The sequence below is a fragment of the Botrytis byssoidea genome (genome assembly GCF_014898295.1).
Source record: "Botrytis byssoidea strain MUCL 94 chromosome Unknown BBYS_005, whole genome shotgun sequence".
NCBI lineage: Eukaryota > Fungi > Ascomycota > Leotiomycetes > Helotiales > Sclerotiniaceae > Botrytis > Botrytis byssoidea.
Window position 1 is genome coordinate 24,690 of NW_024065846.1, and position 25,470 is coordinate 50,159.

At 37.7% G+C, this 25,470-nt stretch overlaps 9 protein-coding genes across 9 annotated transcripts; 5 read left to right on the forward strand and 4 right to left on the reverse strand.

Annotated features, from left to right (window-relative positions):
- Positions 1 to 1,254: 1,254 nt before the first annotated feature.
- On the reverse strand, positions 1,255 to 3,917 carry EAE97_002819 (DNA replication licensing factor MCM7; the record flags this gene model as incomplete). The annotated part of the gene is made up of 5 exons (XM_038873331.1): positions 1,255 to 1,347; positions 1,404 to 3,330; positions 3,381 to 3,514; positions 3,561 to 3,817; positions 3,869 to 3,917. 5 exons carry the CDS (start codon positions 3,915 to 3,917, stop codon positions 1,255 to 1,257), a joined length of 2,460 nt encoding a protein of 819 aa, XP_038735194.1.
- A 665-nt stretch (positions 3,918 to 4,582) lies between these two features.
- EAE97_002820 (uncharacterized protein) lies at positions 4,583 to 8,368 on the forward strand (the record flags this gene model as incomplete). Its single annotated transcript, XM_038873332.1, has 2 exons — positions 4,583 to 4,708; positions 4,757 to 8,368. The coding sequence occupies 2 exons, from the start codon at positions 4,583 to 4,585 to the stop codon at positions 8,366 to 8,368; spliced, it is 3,738 nt and encodes a 1,245-aa protein (XP_038735195.1).
- An 803-nt stretch (positions 8,369 to 9,171) lies between these two features.
- Positions 9,172 to 10,545, forward strand: EAE97_002821 (uncharacterized protein; the record flags this gene model as incomplete). Its single annotated transcript, XM_038873333.1, has 1 exon — positions 9,172 to 10,545. The coding sequence occupies one exon, from the start codon at positions 9,172 to 9,174 to the stop codon at positions 10,543 to 10,545; it is 1,374 nt and encodes a 457-aa protein (XP_038735196.1).
- A 426-nt stretch (positions 10,546 to 10,971) lies between these two features.
- Positions 10,972 to 12,105, reverse strand: EAE97_002822 (uncharacterized protein; the record flags this gene model as incomplete). Its single annotated transcript, XM_038873334.1, has 3 exons — positions 10,972 to 11,205; positions 11,262 to 11,599; positions 11,706 to 12,105. The coding sequence occupies 3 exons, from the start codon at positions 12,103 to 12,105 to the stop codon at positions 10,972 to 10,974; spliced, it is 972 nt and encodes a 323-aa protein (XP_038735197.1).
- Positions 12,106 to 12,877: 772 nt separating this feature from the next.
- EAE97_002823 (uncharacterized protein) lies at positions 12,878 to 14,737 on the reverse strand (the record flags this gene model as incomplete). Its single annotated transcript, XM_038873335.1, has 1 exon — positions 12,878 to 14,737. The coding sequence occupies one exon, from the start codon at positions 14,735 to 14,737 to the stop codon at positions 12,878 to 12,880; it is 1,860 nt and encodes a 619-aa protein (XP_038735198.1).
- Positions 14,738 to 19,873: 5,136 nt separating this feature from the next.
- EAE97_002824 (uncharacterized protein) lies at positions 19,874 to 21,076 on the forward strand. The gene is made up of 2 exons (XM_038873336.1): positions 19,874 to 20,722; positions 20,795 to 21,076. The coding sequence occupies exons 1-2, from the start codon at positions 20,095 to 20,097 to the stop codon at positions 20,887 to 20,889; spliced, it is 723 nt and encodes a 240-aa protein (XP_038735199.1). The 5' UTR covers positions 19,874 to 20,094; the 3' UTR covers positions 20,890 to 21,076.
- On the reverse strand, positions 21,077 to 22,690 carry EAE97_002825 (uncharacterized protein; the record flags this gene model as incomplete). The annotated part of the gene is made up of 3 exons (XM_038873337.1): positions 21,077 to 22,121; positions 22,174 to 22,387; positions 22,450 to 22,690. The coding sequence occupies 3 exons, from the start codon at positions 22,688 to 22,690 to the stop codon at positions 21,125 to 21,127; spliced, it is 1,452 nt and encodes a 483-aa protein (XP_038735200.1). The 3' UTR covers positions 21,077 to 21,124.
- A 237-nt stretch (positions 22,691 to 22,927) lies between these two features.
- EAE97_002826 (uncharacterized protein) lies at positions 22,928 to 23,552 on the forward strand (the record flags this gene model as incomplete). Its single annotated transcript, XM_038873338.1, has 2 exons — positions 22,928 to 22,930; positions 22,992 to 23,552. 2 exons carry the CDS (start codon positions 22,928 to 22,930, stop codon positions 23,550 to 23,552), a joined length of 564 nt encoding a protein of 187 aa, XP_038735201.1.
- A 529-nt stretch (positions 23,553 to 24,081) lies between these two features.
- Positions 24,082 to 25,442, forward strand: EAE97_002827 (uncharacterized protein; the record flags this gene model as incomplete). The annotated part of the gene is made up of 2 exons (XM_038873339.1): positions 24,082 to 24,584; positions 24,666 to 25,442. 2 exons carry the CDS (start codon positions 24,082 to 24,084, stop codon positions 25,246 to 25,248), a joined length of 1,086 nt encoding a protein of 361 aa, XP_038735202.1. The 3' UTR covers positions 25,249 to 25,442.
- Between the last annotated feature and the right edge of the window lie 28 nt (positions 25,443 to 25,470).

The following is a 25,470-nucleotide window of genomic DNA, read 5'->3' on the forward strand; positions in this document are numbered from 1 at the left end:
CTCATACCGCTCTAGAGTACAGCTTCCGACATTCACATAGCTGGAGACCTTCGAGTATGATTTGATAGTTTGAACGAACTCAACATAATACACAAGCTTCGCTCTTGGAGTGTTTTATTCTACTGAACAACTTAATGAAATGATCATCATTCAGCTACTGTCCGTGCTATCGGCTGAGTAGCTACTGTGTCACCAATGCAATGCGTGGAATACATCGCCTCAATTCTTCTCCCGAAGCTCTAATTCAAAAAGTTAATCCATAATCTGATCCTCCAGACGCTCAACAATCTTTCAGTGCCTATTCAACAACATTTGAACATCCTTCTGGAAACGAAACCTTTCAATCGATCATCGAAAAGACTATAGACATTCATTCAATAAGTTTAAAACATTCATCTTGAAGTCTTTCATTTCAGCACTCTCACGACAATCTGAGTACGTACCTACATAGGTAGGCATTCCAACAAATTTCCACATCGTTGATGGTCAACTAGAAAAGCCATGTATCATTTGAGTTCCTAGTCGATATAATGAACTTCTCCAGTGCAGATTCGTGAAAAGCCTTTCCTAGCTTGAAGTCATCATCATCTATCCGAGCATGCGTTTGATGCAAGGAAATGAGTATCTGCTATGTACCCCCCCCCCCCCACCTGGTACCTAGATAGGTAGTATACAAAGCGAGTAAAAGTACTAGGAATGATAATTATCATAGAGATTAGAAATACCTACCTAGCTACCTAGAAATCTGCAGATAGTGATCTGTGAAATGCAAGAGAAAGGAGAGAAATTGGAGAAAATGAGTGGGGAAGTGTTATAGGCAGAGTGAAGGGAGAGTACGAGTATGATTCGAACTTGTTTACATTTTATCTCTTTTATGTAGGTGAAAAATATAGGATTCATCATGTCCAAGTCCTCATTCGAGATTATCGTTCCCCAGATATCGTCCGTAAGGGCTTGTCGCCGAGTACTTCTTACTGCCTCCAGCTAGGTAGGTAGATTAAAGACGATGAGAGGAGTTTTGGTAAGGTTTAAAAATGCCAATGATTGAGGATAGGTATCCCTAGTATCACCAGTATCAACACGGCTTAGGAAGAAGGTACTATGAACTGGATTGACAATAGGTATTCAACTAATGCTTTTCTATCGGTATCTCACCACAGCTGATACAACAAAACGCCACATGGATATCCTTAATCCACAAACGCCTGGATTACATGCACATATATAATCTTTATCTCATATATTCGGATATATTTATTCCATTTCATACTCTTCATCCCTTGCCATATGCGCTGCCTCTGACATGACAAAGAGCAATCTCGTTCCATTACCAGCCGTTTGCCAGATCTAATGATATTGTTAGCAAAAATCCTATGGAAAGGGTAGAAAATGTGAGAGCTTACATCAAGATCGGTGTATTCCATAACAGCAGCTCGCCATTGATCCTCGGTAAATCCCTTGGCAATGACTCTCTCCTTGACCTTCTTCATACTCAATTCCATACCCAAAGTCTCATCATCTTCATCGTCCGCCTCTTCAGGTCTGCATTGACCAGCTTCGGCCAAAGCTCTAACCATATTGTAAATTCTGCTGCTTGGACTAGAATCCTTTCTATATCCATCTTGATCAGCATACAAACTCTCCTTCGATGCTTCAACAAGTCTAAGAGCTTCATCAACATCATCTTGAACCACCTCTTCGCTGAAACGTAATCGAGCAAGAGCTTGTGATAGACGAAGAACACCAAGAAGGGTACGAGGAGAGGTATGAGCAAATTGTTTCTTATTTTTCTCATCACGAGATTGTTGATCACGCATTCTGACATAGGCTTTTACCATATACTCAGAGACGCTCGTTGGAACCGTTGGACGATAGGATCTAGCTTGAGCAACATATTGACGAACTTCTTGTGGTGTGAAAACAACACCTTCAGTATCAGGATGTTTATTATTCATGTGAACATAGGTGACGTGGCGAGCGAGGAGAGCATCGTTATCTCTAGTAGGAGTGTCAAGAATAAGGAATAGTACATCGAAACGGGAGAGTAAAGCTGCTGGAAGGTTGATGTTCTCCACTGGAGATATCCTGGGATTGTAACGGCCATAAAGAGGATTGGCAGCTGCCAAAATGGAAGTTCTAGCGTTCAAAGTCGTAGAAATTCCGGCCTTGGAAATGGAAATTGTCTGTTGTTCCATAACTTCGTGAATTGCAGTCCGATCGGTATCATCCATCTTGTCAAATTCATCGATACAGCAGATACCATTATCAGCAAGTACCAGCGCACCACCTTCGAGAATCATTTCATCAGTTACTGGATCCTTCATAACCGCTGCAGTAAGACCAACACCACTACTTCCACGACCGGTAGTGTAAACTCCTCTGGGTGCCACTTTGGTGATATATTTGAGTAATTGAGATTTTGCCACTCCCGGGTCACCCATCAGACAGATATTGATATCACCTCTGATTCTCATTCCATCCCCCATACTTTTAGTAACACCACCGACCAGCAATAAAAGTAATGCTTTCTTCACATCTAAATGACCGTAAATTTCAGGCGCGATAGATTTTGCAAGATATTCGTAAACATGGCCAGATGCTCTGTATTGCTCAATTCGCTTGAAAACTCGGCTATCAATAGTTAAATCTTCGTAAGCCTTCTTGTGTTGAGTGACGTGCTGTGCCTCAAGATATGTATCAGTGAGGAGACCAGCTCTAATGGCTTTGAAGCCCGTATATGGCGTAGGTAAGAAAATTCCTGCAATATCGACAACATCTCCAGGATTGATACGTCGAACTAGAGCCCCGTGGCATAGAACAGTCAACATTCGAGGAATGTGACCAACCGGGACTTGTTCGGCCATTTCCTGGATTTTGATTTCTTGGAATGGCTGAAATTTTGAGGCTCGAGTGGAATGATGGAGTTGTCCTTTGGTTTGATTCGTAGTACAATCGGGAGAAGGACATTCAACTAATGGCCCGAATGTCTTGGATCCAACGGGCTGGAAAATTTCGCAACCACATCTATCACAAGTATATGCGTTTACTTCCACAGTCGGCTTAACATCTGAGACTCTTGTAGTAATACCCCTAACGGTAATAAGATGACCAAGATGTTCACCACGAACCTGTCGCACTGCCAAAGCTTTTTTGGAGTTATCTCCGGAAGCGCTTAATGGTTTGAAGTTCAAAGTATATCTTCTTGTAAGTTCGGCAGGGAAGAGTTCGGGTTCAACCGTTATATCGCTCTGTTCGGCGGCAGCACGGCGTAAGGCGTTATTTCGAGCTGTTCTTTGCGACATGAGAACATCAAGTACATCATCCTTATAGCTGTGACCGAATTAGTAAACAAACCACAGCAAGTTTACAGCTCAGCTCACTTGATTTCTCTTGTAGGTTGTGGCATCACTGCATCGACCGCCTTGGATAAAATGTCCAGATAATGCTTTGCGTTGGTTTCAATCGAGTTGACTAGATTGAGAGGAGTTCCAGCTTCATCCAGTAAGTCGTCATACTACAACTGTTAGTATATCAAACAGATGGAGGGGCGGTCGCTCTACTTTGGCTAAATCGTCCAGTTCAATTGTGATTTCATCCTCGTATCTGTCCGCAACTTTTTGTAATAACTCCAAATACTTCAGCTTGGGAACCTTTGCTTGAGCTCTGGTCTGCCTCCTTGAGGTCTGGTCATCATCATCATCCATCATATCGTTGTCATCGCTGAAATCATCCTCATCAATGTTCATGCCGCCCAAAGCATGGGTAATGTTCGCAGTCGGAGAAGTTTTGAAAGTGGAAAGGAAGTCTTCGAAAGCCTCTAGTCATTGGATCAGTATATAGAAAGTCTCAGTCATTGAAAACTCCATACCTTGATGAGCTTCATAGTTGACGGGAGCTTTGTATTGAAGCAGCGCCATTTTCCAGAGAGCTCCTTGATACTCTGAGAATTTAACCAAAGATTCAAGACTTTGCGCAAGTAATGGAAGACGGTAATAGAGAAATTATTATTGGAGGGGCTGACGGCGCAAAGATTTATGAGGTTGGATTGAGGAATCTTTCAATCAATTCTCTAAATTGAAATTCACGCGCTGATAGTAAAGATCAATCCCCCTGTCAACGGTTCGTGAATTTTCGTGTCTAATCAAGCTATTTGTGGCACGCAGCTCCGTTTAATCATAGTTACATTGTTCAAAATATACTAAAATCGACATTTAAAATCAATTGAATGATTTAAAATAAGTCAAATTGGATTGGTAAATTCTGAAATGCGAAATCAAAAATTGACGGTTGTTTCAATCGCAAAACAATATATTATTGTCTTGATTTTGAGTTCATTTCTGAAGGGGTTGAATGGCAAGATTCTACCTGGGTACAATTTTGGTATTGGTGTGCCATGAATAAGCGGAACCGCATTTGCAGCACTCAGGTACGGGTGGGTATGCGCTCCAGAAATGATATACCGAGGTGAACTTGTGACGGTCAGTTGAAATGCTCAAGGCATTTCATCTTTTGGGAACCTCTCTCCTTTCTATCTTTTTCTCCCTCATTATGGTATATTGATTTGTATGTAATACCTTTAATTATGGCCTCAAACTTGAAAGGACGTGGTAGTCAAGCTACACCTGCGGAGATATCATTAATTCATCTAAAGAATTGCTTGGTCAACTTGCCTTCATCATTATCTTCATTACTAGTTAATATCAATGCTGTAAGTAGCAAAGAATCTATCTCATAATCACACACTCACATTCCGTAGCTTGCACAAAATGTGATTGTAGAATTGAACTACCGACTTCCACCTCCGCAGAGCCCAAATCCAACGAATGGCGCCCCGACTCAACGATCCATTTTCGTGGGATGGACGGGTATGCAAAGCAAGCGCAAGCTTGCACCAATTGTTGGGAGGGATGGGATAAGTGGCACGAGGGGATCTGGTAGAGAGCAAGAAGTCCAGGTTGTAGAGATAGATGCAACTTTTGCGCGAACTTTAGGAATATCAGATGGACAGAAAATTACAGCCACTATACACGTCGACCCTCCTGTCGCCCATACCATTAATATTGAACCTTTGACGCCAGAAGATTGGGAGATTATAGAATTGCATGCTAATTTCCTCGAGCTCAATTTCATCAATCAAATTCGCGCATTACCAAATCCAAGCTTTACTTCACCAAGTGGTTCATCGCAACTGCCGCATCCTCTTACGTTACACCTTTCACCAACCTCAACTGCCAATATTATAGTCACGTCTCTCCTTCCTGCTCCGCCTTCAAATATTGCGTTCACGAAGCTAGCACCAGATGCAGAAGTTATTGTGGCCCCCAAAACAAGGTCGAAGCCATCACGAAATACGGGCGAAAATATGAGTGTATCTTCAAGGAAGAGTGTTGGCGGACGAAGTGTTTCTAGTACAGTACGTCGGAAAAGTGGACGAAGTGAAGAGACGAAGCCGGCTATGTATTATAGAGGAATTGACAGAGCACTTTGTGGGGAGTGGTTTGAAGAAGAGAAAGATGCAGATGATGGAGGATTGAAGATTTGGGTTGATGGAGACTTCATTCTCGGTGACTCCTTGAAAGGGCTCACTTGGGTCACCGTCACCGTTGTCAAGCCTGCTACTTTGCAAGAGCCAATCGACCCACAACGACAACAACAAGAAGATGAAAATACCGGTGTTGCCGGGAAGCCTGCATCGAAGGTAGTAGCTAGATTGATGACATGGGATGAACCGCCAGACCAATACCATGTGGCCTTATCAAGTTCACTTTGCGCCTCCATGGGTTGTAAGAATATGGTTGGAGGTGTGATAAGGGTTGCGCCTGCCCCATCCCAAGCTTCAAAGCCAACTTTTCAACCCACTTCTAAATCTGGTACTCCACATATCAAGATATTCCCCTATACATCTAGCACGGGAAAAGCGAGTGAAGGTCTCAAGTTTGGTGGAGAATCGAAAGCTGAGCGGGAAGAAGCTGCAAAATCAATCATGAAAATGTACAGCAAGAATGGTTCTAATAGTGGCATTTTTGAAGGACCATTGACTGATGGCTTAGTACTCGGCAAGCCATCAGGCTCTGACTTTCCATCAAGCTGGGAAGGCGGAATGATTCGTCTGGAGCAAGGACCACAAGATTCCGGAAAGCAGCCTTGTAATTGGTTTCTTGGTTCGGAAAAGAAATTCAATCTTGAGGTTCAAGCTGCTATTCCAAGACCCTTAACCCTTGCAGCAAATGCGATCGATGGTATTGGTGCAAAAGCTCCTGTTCTTGTGGGAATTGATAGCCTCATAGAACAACTACACTCACACCTTTCGCACCTATCTTCCGTATTACTCACTGGTGCTTTGGGGTCTGGCAAGACAGCAGTAGTCCAAAACTTAGCACATCGTTTACGGCAAGATGGCAGGTATCATACCACATATCTTTCATGTCGAAAATTTGTTACCGATGAGGCACGTGTCTCAACCATTCGGGAAACATTTGATCGGATTTTTTTGGCTGCCTCATGGGGTGCAAGAATCGGTGGAAAGTCCATTGTGATATTGGATGATCTTGACAAACTGTGTCCCGCAGAAACGGAGCTTGAAGTAGGCAATGACAACCTTCGAAGTGATTTAATCAGCGAGAAGATAATTTCAATTGCTAGAGAATACTTAATTGGACATCGCAGTAACGTTGTTCTGCTTGCCACCGCTCAAGCAAAAGAGTCACTTCACAAAAATATTATTGGTTGTCATTGCGTGCGAGAGATTGTTGCTTTGAAAGCTCCAAACAAAGAAGGGCGAAGAAGAGTTATGGAAAAGGTTGCTATGGACAATGCCATCTCGGAAATTACGACAAAACCAGTGGCATCTGGTAGCCGCCCAAGCACAGCAGATAATAGCGAGAGATACAATGATACTGATTGGATGGGTGGCTCGAGTGTGGAAGGTGCCAAGAAATCGGAAGGCGATGGTTATGTTATTGATCAAGATCTCGATTTCTTAGACCTAGCTGGTCAAACTGATGGATACATGCCTGGAGACCTCGTCCTTCTCGTAGCGCGAGCTAGGAGCGAAGCAATGATTCGGACAGTCTCAAGCTCCTTGCAGAACGCCGATAGTGGTTCTATTCGACTCACAAGAGAAGATTTTGACAGTGCTTTGAAAGGATTTACGCCGGCGTCGCTTCGAAACGTTACCCTTCAGACTTCCACTACCACTTTTGACTCGATTGGAGGATTGCAGGAGACCCGAAAAATTCTACTTGAGACATTGCAGTACCCTACTACTTATGCGCCAATTTTTGCACAATGTCCACTGCGATTGCGATCGGGCTTACTCTTGTACGGATTCCCAGGTTGTGGTAAAACTCTCCTTGCAAGTGCAGTCGCAGGAGAATGTGGGTTGAATTTCATCAGTGTCAAAGGACCCGAAATTCTCAACAAATATATCGGTGCTTCTGAAAAGTCTGTTCGCGATCTCTTCGAGCGAGCTGAAGCTGCTAGACCTTGTGTACTATTCTTCGACGAGTTTGATTCTATAGCTCCTAAGCGTGGTCATGATTCTACTGGTGTAACTGATCGGGTAGTCAATCAATTGTTGACACAAATGGATGGTGCCGAAGGCTTATCCGGAGTTTATGTACTCGCAGCTACTTCGAGACCAGATTTGATCGATCCGGCATTACTCCGTCCGGGTCGCTTGGACAAGTCCCTTATATGTGATCTTCCAAATGTCGATGATCGTTTTGATATTCTCAAGGCACTAGGCAAAAAGCTGAAACTATCTGAAGAAGTCCGAGATAGTCCTGAAGGAGGGCTGTATGAGATTGCTCGTAGGACTGAAGGCTACTCTGGTGCAGATCTTCAGGCTTTAATATCCAATGCGCAACTTGAAGCCATTCACGATGTACTTGGTGATCATGAACAAGTTGAAGTTGGAGGAAAACGTAATGGTGCTAAGACAAATGGGGCATCTGGCGGGCCTCGAAGTTTTGTACAGTTCCGATATGGCGAAGATGAAGATCGGACGGAAGCCGAGACACGCGCAAAAGCTGGTAACAATCGCTCCAAACAACTTGCTGAGAAAGCTGCCATTACTGCCAAATTGGAAGAGATCAAAAAGGCAAAGAAGAAGGAGAAACTGAGAGCAAAGGGTATTGATGTTTCGAGTGAAGATAGAGGAGAGCAGAAGGAGGTTAAGAGTCAACAAGAAGTCACTATTCTCTGGAAACATCTAGTGAAGAGTTTGGAGGGTACAAGACCAAGTATCAGTGCTGACGAGCGAAGGAGGTTACAGGGAATATATAGGGAGTTTGTTGTGGGAAGAAGTGGAGATATGCCAAATGGACAAGGAGGGACGGAGGTTGGTGGGAGGTCAAGTTTAATGTAGGGTAGAATATGGTATGGCCAGGAACCTCAGTAATTCGGCCTGCAGTCTGAAAGTTCAAGGCATTCGCTTTCCGAATCTAATAAATCTATTTTTAATATTGGACTACTATAATTCAAAACTCTTCTAGCCTAGACTATTGGGCACCTGAAGTGTGCTCGCGAGAAAATAGGAGCTATTGTGAGTGAGGTCGTTTTCTCTTTGATCTGTGGTGAACTTGGTATAGTATAGCAGACTAATATATTTCAACTTGTACCTACCTGGTGTGGACAGCTAGCATGAGTAGGAAGCAGCTAGAACAAATGATTTCTCTCTCGCCTGTCCACGGCTTCTTGATAAATCGATCTTCTTATACACATTGATTTTCAAGACAAAGGTTTAATGATCCCACAATGCAGTTGCAAGTGCACATTAAAGTTTGAAAGAGTGTAGCATTGTATCTATGTTGTCTTCATTTTGAGCAGTCACTATGAGAAGTCGAACTGCAAATATGAAAAGTAGTAGCTTTCATATGTTTATGATCTCCAAATAATTCACATGTCTATTGTCAGCATATTATCGGTGACAATTTGGGCGCCTTCAGGCCTCTGCAGTGGACTGAATGGTAAGCTCCTCTTACACATGTTCCATCTGACATTCAACCCATTCGCCTACCTAAAAGAAGCCTTTCTTGTCATTATTAAGGAACGATAACCTATTCTCTAAGAACCACATGATTGAGGGTGCCATAGGAGCACTGCTGTACGAGCTGACAACTCGGCTCGCTCACATACGATTATCACTCAAACGATATAAAAAGGCACTTTATGAAGATCATATCTACCTTTCTCAACCTCATCACCAAGCTAAATTACCATCCTGACCGAAAATCATCAGCGTTGTGCCAATCTATAACAGTGACGCCTCCTAATCCTCATCATCTTGGAGTAATTGCCAAAGCCTCAGCAAAAGCAAGCCCAGCTGTGACTCTATGTTGTCTCGCCGGAGCCTGGGGCGAGATGACTGAGAGAGTAAAACAAATCATCGATCCATTTGACAAGACAAGCCAAGCTCAAGTCCGCGCACTAATCAAGCGGAATCATCAGGGCGAGGTAGTGTGGATGGTGATCGATCCGAATAATCTGGCTCATCATCGTGCTGTCGCATATGCGTTTTCTCAAGGCAAATACGGAGCTACACGTCCGAATTTCGATTTTGAGAATACCTGTAGTCAGGAAATGGCGTTGATGGCGTTCTACACAAGTAAAAGAGCTGTGAATTCTGAGTTTTATGTGTGCAAGATGAGGGCCCAGGGAAGGGAACCTCGACTCTCGAATTATAGTATGTCACCCCGCAACGATGAGATTCCGAATACTATCCATGGACTTGCAGCAGACACTGGAATGGCAATTCGGGCCATGGACAGAGAGCAGAATTCGGATCCAAATGCGAATTTCGGCAGATTTGTCCTCCGCAACGCAGCGGAATTGACAAACGCAGACATCACTGCCTTGTCTTCAGGAGTCAACGATCTCATTACCCTAGCACATAGAGAGGCCTGTCTTCATCGAGAAGAATTCCTAAACAGCATATTTTTCAACTGGAATACTTCATGCCGATCCCTCGGAGTCCCGCCAAAACTTCCTGGCAGAATCGAATCAGATGCAAGCATTGTATGCGGATCCTGGAGAACAGATTGCTATTCGTATACCGAACGCAGGAAAGCAAAAGCCGCAAGTAAATTGCCTAGCGAGATGGGTTTTCCAGAAAGAACTGCTGTTCAGAAAGCTGGCGCCGAGGTACTAATATACGTAAGACCAGGCATTGTTGCGCCGAATGTTTGTTTTGTCGATCGACGTAAGCAGTTTGGGCTGGAGGACAATATCGCGTTTCGTGCAGGTACTTATGGTGATTTTTTGAGATTAGCATTGAGAAATATTGATCACAGAGATGGCGACAATTGCCGTAGTGCAAACGCGACTCTGTTGATTTGGCTGCCGAGACGCAGATTATGTCGTTGGTATTCGTCTCAGGAACCTGTTACTTGGGATCAATCGGGCGAATATAGTGTGCTAGAAGATGAGGCTATCTTTCAGCCGAGAAGACCTTTTCGGTGTTACTTTCAGGTGTTTAATTCCGCAAAGAGGGAAGGAATGGGTATGAGAGATGCGACTGCTGGAGATAATTACTATCCAAAGTGACTCTGCGCAAAAGAAGGAGATTGAAGAACGAGATGTGCATGATTGGCTGATTGAAGAAGAGAAATGAGGTCAATGGCGATCGGTAAACAGCCGATCTGTAGGATCATGGTTTAGTCGAGTGTGGTTAGGGAGGGCTAGGGGTTGCATGTTAACATTCGCTTTTTCAACTTATTCATAAGCACTCAATATATGGCATCAACTTGTAGCTATTTATCCTGAACTGGACTTCAGTGATAGTAATTTAGCATGACTAACCATCAAGTATATCTCAGATTTGCATCGAACATAATTGTAAAACTAATAGCTCATAGTGTGACTGCATATATATTTTTTTGGCGTACCATAACGATCAGGAGTTGGGCTATAATTCCTTCGAATTATTTGACTACTTCAAAGCAAATTGATCAGATGGTTGAACGAAGGAACTTATGAAGAATTTCGATTCACTGTATTGGCTTTCGTGACCTTGGAAGAGTTCGGTGCACCAGTGTACAAGATAGCACCATTCACCTCAAATTCCTCAATAACCTTCTGTCCACCATCCTCTGCTATTATCCAATCTGCAAATTTGTGAGCCATGGCTATGTTTTTCCCTCTCGTGCCCACTAAAATATGTGCAGGATTCAATAATGGATCATCTGGGGCATCTGTGCTCGCTTTCTACACGATCAATATATCAGCTCAACACACATCTCGGAGACGGAACCATAGCATACAAAAACACACATCCTATCTCTAATTTCTTCTTCAATACTTAACCATGTACCCTTATCGGTGAGTGTATACTCACCCAAGGCACACGCAGCTCTCAAAGCAGCAAATGGAAACTCTATGTAACGATGATACCAACTTGAATATGGATGCGCCCACGGAGTTTGACCGATAGCTGTCCAGATAGAGGATTCCTTGATATTGGCGGCCGATTTATCGTATCGGGATAAAAATCTAGTATTTGGATTTTCTACACAAGCCATGAATAACTGACCGAACAGATCAAATATTGTAGAGTCATCTGTACTATCAAGTGGAAGACCGGCAGGATTTTGTTTCGGTCCTAGAAATCATCAGAACAGAATGGGCCATATCAAATGGAGCTTGGATTTTTTCATCAAGACGAGACAGCAAATATGATAGCCACACACAATGAGCAAAACACCTACCAACAAGCAACCAATGATCTCTCCAAGCATACTCCCTCCTCTCCGCAATTCCCTGCTTTAAAGCTATCTCCTCTGCAGTCTTATGATAAGTGATGCTACAATCCGCCGCTCTACTTCCCAAATAGTTGAAACTTGCAGACGTATCTGATAATAACCATGCAATGCTGAATCGTGAACAACCTGTTTTGTCTATCTCGAACTCGACAAACTTATTGGCAAGAGCACGGATAAGCCCGGATTGACCAGCTCCTCCGGTTGCTATACGCAGAGTTATTGGTGGGGTGAATGATGAAGAATCTAGGCTGGGATTGCCGCCAGTGTTGAATGAGGTACCGCTGTAGATCTCGGCGGGAGTGATGTAGGGTTCGGGAGAGGTGAGATCTACTTGTGTAGATGCCATTATCTGACCTAGGCAGAGTGGATTGGCAACGTTTCTATATTAGTTGCTAATATAAATGAATGAATCTGACAATCCGCTCAGCATGCCTATATAAAGCTGATGACTGTAGAAATGGCGCTCAGATAACGAGATTGAAAGATCAGTCCAAAAGCAAGGAAGGGAAGTATCTTATTTCAAGCAAATGCAGATAGTACAGCTGTGATCATTTATATATTTTGAGCTCGAGTCCCTAATACTCAACGTCGATAATGCGAGCTACGCGTGGGGGTCAGAGGCGGGGTTCACCCCCATATTAGCGATCAATTGCCTAATTGTTATAAATCCCGGTAGCACTTGCACTTCCTGGTATTCCACGCATACACTAGACCTCAAAAACACCTTGCACGAATACGACTGCAAAAACCTCGGGAAAATCGCTAATGTGGTATGCTATTGGGTATCTGTAATAATTATGAAAATCGCCATTCTCGTTGTCTACCTAAGACTTCGAGTTGTCTTGCGAGTAATGGCCAAATGTGCCTCAAATCTACCAAGCATAGCCTCAGACGCCTCCCATTATGATTCTCCTAATGATCCACCGATGCCAGATAAAATGTTATCCACAACCCCGACTTTATCTCCCAACATTTATTTCGTTGCTCTATATTGATTTGCCATTTCCTTTCATTTAAAACGCAGAGTTCTGATTTCTTCCCTGGAGCAAAGACTACGAGTACCCGTCGTCCTCAATACTGCGTTCTAGATCATCGCCTCGTGATAAAGAATCACCATTTCACCCTATATCTATCGCTTCAATTGAAACAGAGAGACTGCCAAGTCCTTGAGCTTGCCTCGAAGCGATGTACTCATCAACGGCCCCTTCTGAGATGCCATTAGCAGGTTCCCATGTCGGGTTCCAACCTCCCTCCCAATCAACAAGATACCATAATTCTTGCTTGTTGTCACCGTTATTCGATTCGTACTTGTGATCCAAGATTGATTTTACATCCCATGTTGCCGGTTCACCGCCTAAAGCTTCTCGCGAGCCTTTCTGTTCGCCTTCATCCATATCTTCAATCACATCCACATCTTCAGTCACATCCTCATCCTCATCCTCAAGCCCCCTCCTATTACCAGGAGAAGATTCAAGTCGTCGACTTCTACTTCTAGAGCTACGAAATTTGAAAGCATCGCTTCCACGTCGTGCACTTGATCTTTTCTCGAAGCTTGTTTCATAATTCTCAATGGTGGCTGATCCAGACCTCTTTTTCGAAGCTTCCTTGTATTCGGTATCATAATGCTTATCGGAGTCCTTTCCTAGTTTTCGAGTTTTACTTCGGGACTTTCCACTTGACTCACCTTCTCGTTCTATAAAGGGAGAAGATTTACGCTTCAAACTAGACGAAGGCTCGTGACTTCGATTCGCATCAAGCGTCTTCGAAGCAGGTGTTTTAGTACCAGAATCCTTGAAGTAATCGACAATTTTAGATTGAGGCTTCTGACCTGTGCCTTGAGATGTACGACCAGTGGACTGTTCGCCACTTGATAGAAGGGGTAACTGAAGTTTCGCTAGAGGTTGGTTCTGGGTGCTTGAACCTTTGCCGACCTTTATGCTCTTTTTGTTGTTGCTAGCATTGGATTTTAAATTGTCGTATGGGTATGCGTTTACACTCATGCCAGGAAGAATTGGAGCTTTCTTGGGACGATCGTGGGGTGACATCTTGAAGGATTTGTACTTCTGTGGTGATTGAATAGGGGTCTTGTTTACTCGACCTTGACTGGAACGCTGCATTATCGGACTCGTAACTCTCAGGGTAGTAGACGAATTCATAGCGGTGTTAGATATATGGGTTTCCTCTTGGTTGAGATGATCATCAAGCGCTAAATCGGTATCTTCATCTTCCTCTTCGGTTGCTGAGTCGGCAATTGTATGCTCTAACATTGCTCTGGGTGCTTTAGCAAAGGGTTGAGATAGAGATTGTTGGGATAAAGATGGTTGGGATAAAGATGGCTGAGACAAAGAAGGCCGATGAGGATGAGAGGTAGTAGGCGAAACAACTTGAATTGACACCACTTTTCGAGGTCTTCCAGGTCCACGCTTCCCACTTGGTTGATCAGATACTGTCTTCGGTGCTGGCTTGAAAACACTCGCCATAGACTTAGGTCTGCCCCTCTTCTTCGGCATCCCCAAAGCCTGATACTGCTCGGCATCCTCCTCCCTGAGATCATCACGTGATTTTCCAGCTTTTTTCAATTCTCGCAATACTCTTGCTTTTTCTGATGCTATCAAACGAGGTTGAAGTTCTTTAATAAGACGATTCTCTTCTGCAGTGCTCCGTTCATGCTCCCAATTTTCCAAGGTATATTCTGATACATAATTGCGTATATTATTTGGGTGTATAATAATGCGATTATGTGGCTCTTCTTCATAGCCTACTAGGAAGTGGCTAGGGTCGTTTGGTTTCGGGTATGGAAAACAGTCGAGGATAATTCCTCTTAATTCGTGAGGAGGAATGAGTGAAATTGGTTGAAGCGGTGGACCGCTATTTGGTTTATAAATCGGTCTTTCGACTACTCTGAAATCGAAGGCCAATCTTGACCTTGGTAAACACGTATCTTCCCCGGTGAAGTCTGAATTATTTTCGGAAGACATTGAGAAGTCTAACAGACAGATCGAAAGAGTTATTTTTAAAGGAGACTCTTTTCTCCCCGTAGGGAAATTGATTCCGTTAAATAAATTGAAATTGTGTTGAAGAAAATTAAAGTCGAGATTGTTTTAGAGATGAGATTAACTTGATCTAAGATTAATAAAAACGCGAATCTCTCTACTCAAATTAGATTACTTCTTAGTTTTCATTAAGAAATAAAATTAAAATCAAAGACATAATCTTTATAAGAATCTCTAAATTTTAATAAAGAATAAATTGAGAAAGAGGTAATATTTAATTCGAGAACGATTTAATGAATAAAGATTTTTTAATAAATATCAGGATATAAAGAATAGAATCTTAAGTTAATTTAAAAAAGAGTAATTATTATTAGTTATAAAATTATTTGATTAGTCTCTAATATATAATATTCATTTATAGAAGATTCGATGATTAAAAAATTAACTTAAAATCATTAATTTTTTTTTCTCAAATTACTTTTTTTTTAAAGTAATCATTTAATTATAGCTTTTTATTATTATTTTTTATTATCTAATAACGTGTTTTATTAGTATGCGAATTATATTAGTAACGTGGTTTATCATCGAGTGGGCTATATCATCGAATAAACTACTTTTCCCTTAATTCACACCTTCAAATCTATATTATTCAATAATTATTAAATCAATTAATTAAAACTATTAAGATTCTAATAATCTAGAATCTATTATATCATTTTAACAAGTTCTTATATTATATTCAGTCTTTTTATATTTACTATAATATCAATTAAAAAATATTTTTCTATTAAAATTTCTTTCTTTTTAATATTCATTATATTAAATCTAAATATTAACCTTTTATTAAAATAATATATCAAAAACCTTTTATTAAATAAATATTCCCTTTTAATATAATTAAGTTTTTTTTATATATCAATATTTACTTGATATTTTATTTACTATTCGAAATATATAAATCTCTATATTTAAAAGTATATTTTTATAAACTAATCTTTTTATACTTTTAATTAAAATTAATATAATTTCAAATATAAATATAAAAAAATTCAATTAATAATAAATTATTTGAAATTTAATTAATATTAATTAAAAGAAATTTCAATTAAATTATAAAAGACTTGAGAAATCTATTAATTTAAATCAAAAAAGGGAAAAATAAATATATAAATTCAAATATCTAATTTTAAAAATATAATTTCAAGATTAAATAAAATTAAATCTATTTTTTGAAACCTTGATTTTATATTCTAAAAAATAATTTATTTTTTATATATAATTTTAAAAACTATAAAGAATTCAATTTTTGAAATATAATTAATATATATTTTAATAAATTTATTAATTTAATTATTATATAAATATTTCAAATTATTAAAACAATTTATATTAAATAATTAAATTAAACAATTTATATTAAATAATTAAATTAAACAATTTATATTAAATAATTAAATTAAATAATTTAAATATATAATATTATTCTTTTATAATATATTTAAAAAACTCTTGATTTATAATTTTTATATTTATTTAATATTAATATTCAATATCTATTTTTTCTTTAATTCTTAATATATTTATCAAAATATTTCAATTATTCTAAATTTATTTTATTATTTATTTATTTATTAAATATAGATTTAATAATTTAATTTATAGGAAAATCGATTTTGATATATTAATTAAAAAAATAAATTTATTTTTAAATTATTAAAAATAGAAATATAATTTTATTCTTTTTATTATTATATATAATTACTATAATCTATTTTTTATTATCTAATTATACTATTTTATTTCTATCATTTTATTTAATATTAATTATAATCATTTTGAAGTATATTATATCTATTATAAAGTTTATTTTATCAAAATTATAGAAATTATTATTCAAAATATTATATTTTACTTACATATTTATAATTAAGTGACATTATTTTTTAATAAATTTAAAATCTTTATAAAAAGCTTTTTGAAAATTATAAATATAATTAAAATATATTTTTAATTTGATTTAATATTTTATAAATCAATATATTTAAAATTTCTTAATATATTCTATATCTTTTAATTTGAAAATATAATTTATTATATTTTCTATATTTTTTAATTTAAATAAAAAACCTTTTGAATTTATATTAAGAATATATTGAATAAACATTTTTTTCTTTTAATTTTATAATATTATAATAATTCATTTAAACTTTTATTTAAAATAATAAATTATTTATTTTATATTAAAGAATTATATAAAAAATATTATAAAATTTAAAAGCTTTTTGAATATTTAGTTTTTTATTTTTATAAATAGTTTTGATAATAAAAAAGATTTAGGTTTTTTAATTAATTGATTTTATAATAATTAATTAATAAATTGTATATAGAAATTGAAGATATGAATTAAGGGAAAAAATGGTTTATTTAATAATATAGTTTATTTAATGATAAACTATATTATATAAATTATTTATTTTATAATATAGTTTAATATTAAGTATATTATATTATTGAATATATTATTTTTATTTCAATTTGTATTCTCTGATTTATATTATTTAATAATAATTGAATTAATTAATTAAAACTATTAAAAATCTAATAATTTAGAATCTATTATATTATTTTAATAAATTCTTAAATTATAATCTAATTTTCCATATTTATTATAATATTAATTAAAAAATATTTTCTTATTAAAATTTCCTTTATTTTGATATTTATTATATTAAATCTAAATATTAACCTTTTATTAAAATAATATATTAAAAGCCTTTTATTTAATAAATACTTTTTTTTAATATAATTAAATTTTTTATATATATCAAGATTTACTTAATACCTTATTTGCTTTTCAAAATATATATATTTTTGTATTTAAAAATATATTTTTATAAATTAATCTCTTTATACCTTTAATTAAAGTTAATATAATCTCAAATATAAATATAAAAGAGTTTGATTAATAATAGATTATTCGAAATTTAATTAATATTAATTAAAAAAAAACTTTTATAGGATTCCAAAATATTTAAAAAATCTAGAGATTTAAATTAAAAGGAAGGGGAGTAGGTATATAGATTTGAATATTCAATTTAGAAAATATAGCTTCAAAATTAAATAAAATTAATTCTATTTTTTGGAATTTAGTTTTCATATTCTGATTTGTAATTGATTATTAATATACAGTTTTAAAAGCTATAAAGAATTCGATTTTTGAAATATAATAAATATATATTTTTATAAACCTTTCAATTTAAATATTATATTCTCATTTTAAAATACTAAAACATTTAATATCAAAAGATTGAATTAAATAATTTGAATACAATAATAAATATATACATTTAATATTATTCTTTTTGTAATAATTTTAGAATAATATTGATTTATGGTTTTTATACTTATTTAGTACTAACATTTTATATTTACTCTTAATTCGATTTCTTATATGTTTATTGAAATGTTTCAATTATTCTAATTTTGTTTTATTATTTGTTTATTTATTAGATATAGGTTTAATAGTCTAATCTATAAGAAAATCGATTTAGTATATTAATTAGAAAGATATATTTGTTTTTGAATTATTAGAAATGGAGGTATAGTATTCTTTTTATTATTATTATATATAATTACTGTTGCTCATTCTCGATTGCCCAGTTATATTGTTTTTCTTTTGTTATTTCATTTAATACTAGTTATAACTATTCTGGGGTATATTATATCTATTATAAAGCCGATTTCATTGAAGTTATAAAAATTGTAATTAAGAATACTATATTTTGTTTATATATTCGAAATTATATAAAACTAGTTTTTAATAAGTTTGGGATTTTTGTAAAGAATTCTTTGAAAGTTATAAATATAATTAAAATATATTTTTAATTTTTATAATACTTTACAAATCGATAAACTTAGAGTTTTTTAATTTTCTTTGTTTTTTGTAATTAAAGAATATGATTTATTATATCTTTTATATTATTTAATTTAAATAAAAATCCTTTATTATTTATATCAATTATATTGAATAAGTATTTTCTTTTCTAAATCAATTATTCTATAATTATTTATTTAAATTTCTATATAAAAGAATAAACCGTTTATTTTATAAAGAAATATTATATATATTATATTATATAACTTAATAGTTTTTCGAATATTAAATTTTTTTTTTTTTGAACAATTTCAGTAATTAAGAGTATTTGAACTTCTTTTTTATTTGATTATATAATAAATAATTAATAAATTGTATATTGAAGTTGAAGAGTGCAAATTGAGGTAAAAGTGGTGCATTTAGTGATATAGTATACTCGGTGTTAAATCATGTTATACAAAATTCGTCTATGCGTAATCGTACACTTTCTTTATTTATAAATATAATTTTCTGAAAATTTGATACAAAATATTTGAACATATAAAAATTTTAAAAATCTAATTAGTTTTATCGAGACAGGGATTATATAACCGCACTAGCGCTTGCGCTAGTGTCTCGACACTATAGTATAGACGTATCGTAGTTCTAGCTTTTAGAACCTTAAGTAATATTACAATAGTATGAATTATAGTATTATATTGTCTTTATCATCCTTATAGTAATACTAATAAGTTTTAAGAAATTCGAATTTATAAAGTTGTTATTATAAAAATAGTTTTTTTGTAACGAAAATCGTGACAATTTCCTTTTTTTCTTAGAAAATGATGAAATTATTTTATAAAAATTAGATTAATAGAAAACCTAGATTTTAATTATTTTTCAAGATCTTTTATTCAAGAAAATAATAATTAATTATTAAAATATTAATATTTTAAAAAGCTTAATTTAAATAATTTTCGAAATAACTCGCATACTGATATGACTCGTATACTAATAAAACACGTTAACATTTTTATTATTTTCATTCAATAATTAGAATAGATAAATATTTAATTATTTAGAAGAATTTTAAATCAAAAGAGTAATACTTAATCTGAATCATTTGAGTAGTTAATTAAAAGAGTCGTTTTTACGTCTAAAAACGTAATGAAAATGAATTACTTTTCTTATTATCGACTTTTAATAACTTTAATCAGTCTGTATACTTACTTATTAATGTTTCTTTCTTACGAAATCTAATTACTAAACTGAATCGTCAGAATCGTCATTGTCTTTTCGAGCTGCTCTTACTGCGCTAGCTCAAAACTCATAAATAGTACCGCCGCCCTAAGAAAATAATAACCGGTTTGAATCTATCCATCAATATCAAAATACCAGGATCAACAAACAAGCACTCAAGAAAGCTTTCAATTTTCGTCATCACCACAAAAACTCACCAGAAGTTGCAATCACTTCTCTCTCTATCACAATGCTGTTTTCAGCGCCAACATTAAGAACAGCAGCAGCTAGCTGCCGCATACAACCATCGTTCCTCACATCATGCACCTATCAAACTGCATCAACTACCCCTCTTCGCACTCCGGATACTCAAACCCCAAGCTCGCGACGTCGAGCTCTGGTCCCTAAATATAAACGCAATGTCACATTCCAATCGAGTGCCTCTTCTACCCGTTCTGCATCCACAACTGCATCTTCATCACCAACCAAAACCTCAAAGTCCAGCGCTGCGCAAACCGAAGTTCTAGATTGGAACACATTTTTCAAGCTCCGTCGAACCCGTCGCTGGTTCCAACTCGGTTCTTCCCTCGGCACGGGATTCGGTGGTTTCGCAATTGGTGCGCAGATTCTTACACATACGGATATGGATGCACTGGTGGGACAAATTCCATTGGATCCATTCATTACATTAGGATTAGTAACATTCGCATGTGGAGGAGCTGGGTGGTTGACCGGACCAATTTTGGGGACTGCGGCATTCAATGTGAAGAACAGAAAGTTTAGACAGCAGATGGATATTAAAGAGAAAGAGTTTTATGCGAGGGTTAAGAAGTATAGGGTGGACCCTAGTGCGAGTTCAATGGCGAATCCGGTGCCTGGTACGTTTGACTTGAGGTTCATGTGAAGAGGAGAATGAATGATTGAAGAAAACTGCTAATTGACCTGTTTAGATTATTACGGCGAGAAAATCTCAAGTGTAGTCGGTTATAGGCAATGGTTGAAGGATCAAAGAGCTTTCAACAGGAAACGACAAACATACGTGTAAAACTCAATTCAGCTAGGAACGCATAGGAAAATGGTGGAATGAATGGAGGGTTGTAATGATTATTGTTTTTTATGGCAAGCAAGGACATCAACTTAGCAAGCAGTTGTACCATTTTGGCGTTCATGGAACCACTCCTTATGGTGCTTCACATTATGCATTTTTCGCACACAATACCAACTCAAATATCAACTTCGCTCCTTCAAATATTCAAACGTCTTGATTCTGACACCAGAGTCTAGTATTCGGGCCAAGAGCCATCTACCTGTTCTTTCCAAGATCGTAAACCTCCCTTGATATCACCAATATATCTGTCGCCTTTGAGATCCAATCCCATTTCTTTCAACTTTTTTGTGACTACTTGAGAATGGTTACCAAGCCTACAAACAACATAAATAGGGGTTTTCGGGTCCAGACCATCGGTGAGCGATGATAGTGGGCGATCTTTGTTGATTCCGTTGCCTTGAAATAATGAAAAAGGTATATTGTGTGATCCATCAATATTACAGATATCAAATTGCACCTTCTCTCGAACATCAATTAACAAATGGTCTTTTTTCTTCCTCCTTGTTGATTCTTCGTAATCTTTTGCCTCAACCCTCTCTTCGTCACTCAATAACTTGATAGGGTGCGTCATGCCGCAAAATAAGACGTAATCCATTGAACCAGATTTTAGCTGCTCAAGAGACAACTGAGGTTCCTCTCCGCAAGCGAAACAATTAGATCTTCTACCTTTCAAACGGACATTTCTGAATGGCGACGTTCCATTTGTAGAGAATAACAACATTGTGGTAGGATTCGTCTTGTGGGTAGGGCTTGTGTCGTTATTTTCTCCAGCAGTGGCCAATTTTCCAGATGCAATAAGTTTTATAGCTTCCAAAGCCTGTAGAACTCCCATTACACCTACAACAGGTCCGATGATTCCTCCATCGCCACAACTTGTCACAGCTTCGGGGGGAGGCGGTTTAGGGAAGACACAGCGATAACATGGTCCGCCTGATAGATCACCGGGAGGTAAGGCGGGATTGTTTAATACTATTAACTGGCCATCTGTTCGAAGAGCGGAGGCGGAGACGAGTGGCTTTTGAAGAAGAACGCATATATCTGAGATAAGGTAGCGGGATGTGGGATGATCAGTACAGTCGAGAACCAAATCATAATCTTTGACTATATCCTGTGCATTTTGAGGCGTAAGATGTGTTTCATAGATATTTATCTTTATATTTGGGTTTAAGCTAGAAAGCCGTTAATGTGTATGCTCTTCAGGATTTTGGGGAGGATCCATACCCAGATATATATTTAGCAATACTGACAGCTTTATTAACACCTACTCGATCTGTACAATGCAATATTTGTCGGTGTAAATTCGACTCTTCTACAGTATCTCCATCTACAATTCCAATAGTACCAACTCCAGCACCGGCGATATACGCAGCAGCCGGACATCCCAAACCTCCAGCTCCTACTAGGAGCACAGAGGCTGATCTTAGTCGTAGTTGTCCTAAATCGTGATTAGTAGGGTATTCAAAAATCAAAAAATTATCCAGAGATCTAACAACTAACCCTGAATACCAATATCAGGCACAATCATCTGTCTTCCATATCGCTTGTATTCTTCCAAACTCATGGGCCATTTGCTTTCGTCATGAGTCACGAGACTTCCTTCTTCTGTGACTTCAGGATCTTTTGAGTTATCATCTTTCCCTTCGATGCTCAGTAGTTGTAGTTTTAGGGAGGCAAGTTGAGTCTCGGCATCAGCTATTTGACGCCGTAAAGCACTTGTCTTTTCCTCAGCGGAATTCATATTGATTTTCTGTGGTTGTGATTTTTAGAGCGTGGGTGAGTAGGTAAATTATGAAAGTCGCTTCATAAAAAATAGTTCGGACAACTTTTTTTATTCGCTAAGTTAACCTAGACCTTTGAGCTTTCAATGCACCAGTGAACATTTTTACCTCCAAATCTCTTACTGACAACTTTCACCAATTTTCAAGCAAGTTTTCTTGTAACACTTGAAATTTCAAGAGATAATTAATTCGCGATCATGGTACGCCCGGAAGAATATTTCTCTCTCCTGATTAGAGTCGCAAAACTAACTAAACTCACAGGCGCCCACCGCACCCAAAAAGCGAAATTCTATGCGCGCGAAGGCTTCTCAAGCAGGCTCAGGTATCCACGTTCCACCTGTGCATCGTGAAGGTGCCGTTATATCCGATTCATTCATCGAGTCCAAAAAAGACAAACGAACGATTAAGCATTCCGCCTTTGTCAACCGCATCGAAAAGGGCAACTCAAAACCCCTCAAGCGCAGACGTCCAAACAAGAAATTGGTCACCACATTAGAAAGTCTCGCAGATGCGCTACCAGATTTTGAGGGAGAAGGCTTGGAGAAGATCAGCAGAGGAGAGAGTGGAAAGATCAAACAAAAGAGTATGAAGAGTCGACCTGGAGCAACGAAGAAGAGGGAGAAGTTGGAGGCTATGGAGAGGGAGAGATTTGGAAAGAATATGGCACAATTGGCTGGAGTTACGGAGGACAAACCGAAAGACGTCACTGCTGCGGAGGGTCAAGAAGTACCAGCTGCTTCAGGGACTGCGAGTAGATGGGCCGCATTGAGAGGATTCATCTCACAAACCATGGAGCAGAAGGAGGAGTTCAAAAAGTCTTGATTCTTTTACTTTTTCCACCGGACATGGACATGTTTTCTGTTTTGAGATACCCAATTACCACAAGTATGGTACGTGTTATTATTTTACTATCTATCAATTTACAATCGATGGACCTAAAAGCCTGTTTTTTCACATGAAAGAATACCCACAGATACATTTCATGCAACTTGGCGGAGTAATATGTATCATTCGAGTGGATGAGAGGATTCGGTACATCATGAATCGCGTATTTGCAGCCGGCCGATGATACTGCCGATGTCACCCAAACATTGGCAAACATACAATCTTCTCCACCACCATCAAACTCTAGATCCTCCAAGACGTCTGACACAGGAGAACGACAGTGCTTTCCCGAATGATTCCGAAACTCTTTCTATGATAAACAATCACGTGAAACATCTGCCCCACCACCTTCCTGACGTCACTTCCTATATAAAAAGCAATCAGCACCTTCAGTGTTTTGACTCCCGTCCATAATTTAAAGCTCAATTGGGTTTCACAACTTCTCTGAACAAATCAATTTTTCACCATGACCATCTCTCCAGAATCTCTCACTCAAATCCCAGCGTCATTCGCCAGTGTCTCTGTTGGCACATCTTCGACCCCTCTTTCTTCTAAACTTTCTGCAATTTCTTCAGCAGGCTTCACAGCCATTGAACTTGGCTTTCCTGATCTGCTTTCGTTCGCTTCGACCTTGCATAAAAAAGATATAAAAGAAAATGACTACGATTCATTATGTTCAGCCGGAACCGAAGTCAAAAAACTATGCGAAAAGAACAATTTGGAAATAATGATGTTACAGCCATTCTCGAACTTTGAAGGATGGCCACAGGGATCGAATGAAAGGAAAGATGCTTTTGATCGGGCGAAGGGTTGGATTCGTATCATGGAGGCTGTAGGTACCGATATGTTGCAAGTGGGAAGTTCGGATTCGCCAGATATCTCGTCGGATTTTCATGTTTTGGCGGATGATTTGAGGGAGTTGTGTGATTTGCTCGCGGAACATAAGTTCCGTCTTGCTTATGAGAATTGGTAAGAAACCCCTGTTCCCCTCTTTTACTTTTCCACCCCATCCCATCATTTATCGACGCAAGCTGACACTCCTCGCTATAGGTGCTGGGCAACTCACGCTCCAACCTGGGCCTCCGTCTGGGAAATCGTCAAACTAGTCGACCGCCCCAACATCGGTCTCTGTCTCGACACCTTCCAAACCGCCGGCGGCGAATATGGCGACCCAACCACCTCTTCAGGACTTATTTCGCATCTAGGAACCCAAGCAAAACTACACATGAACTTCACCCAATCTCTGCAATCCCTCACCACCACCGTCCCCCCTGAAAAAATTTACCTCCTTCAAATCTCCGACGCATATAAACCGCCTGTACCTATACCCACCACCCCTGCTGAAAAGGAAAAGGAAGAGCTGAGAGCGAGGGGTAAATGGAGTCATGATTTTAGACCATATCCATTTAACGGGGGCTATCTACCTATAGTAGAAGTAGCAAGAGCGGTGCTCGGAACGGGATTCAGAGGATGGTTTAGTATGGAAGTTTTTGATGGGGGTGCGGACGGGAAATGGGAGAGAGTTGAGAAAATGGACTTAGAAGCTTTTTGTAAGGGGGCTATGGAGGGTCATAAAAAGTTGTTGGAGGAGTGTGGAAATCCTCCTAGTACGGTAAAGAAGCTTCTGGGTTAGAGAGGAACCAAAGTTGACGAAGGTGTTGGAAAGATCAAAATTGTAAAAACAAAATACCGGTTGCTCACGGTGTCGTTTTAGTCAACGGCAAGCATGGGCCTACGCCCAAATATATACTGAGCGTTTTGGTATTGTTTTGGTAGCAGGATAACAGCACGAATATCAAAACTGACATTCACCGCACGAAGTTAAACTTAATAATACCATGCTCGAATTTCATTG

What these genes read in the sequence shown, in the direction of transcription:
- EAE97_002824 (XM_038873336.1), top strand. Translation starts at nt 20,095, where the DNA reads ATGCTGTTTTCAGCGCCAACATTAAGAACAGCAGCAGCTAGCTGCCGC. An exon ending in AATGGCGAATCCGGTGCCTG is followed by an intron (nt 20,723 to 20,794) that starts GTACGTTTGACT and finishes TGACCTGTTTAG; the next exon opens with ATTATTACGGCGAGAAAATC.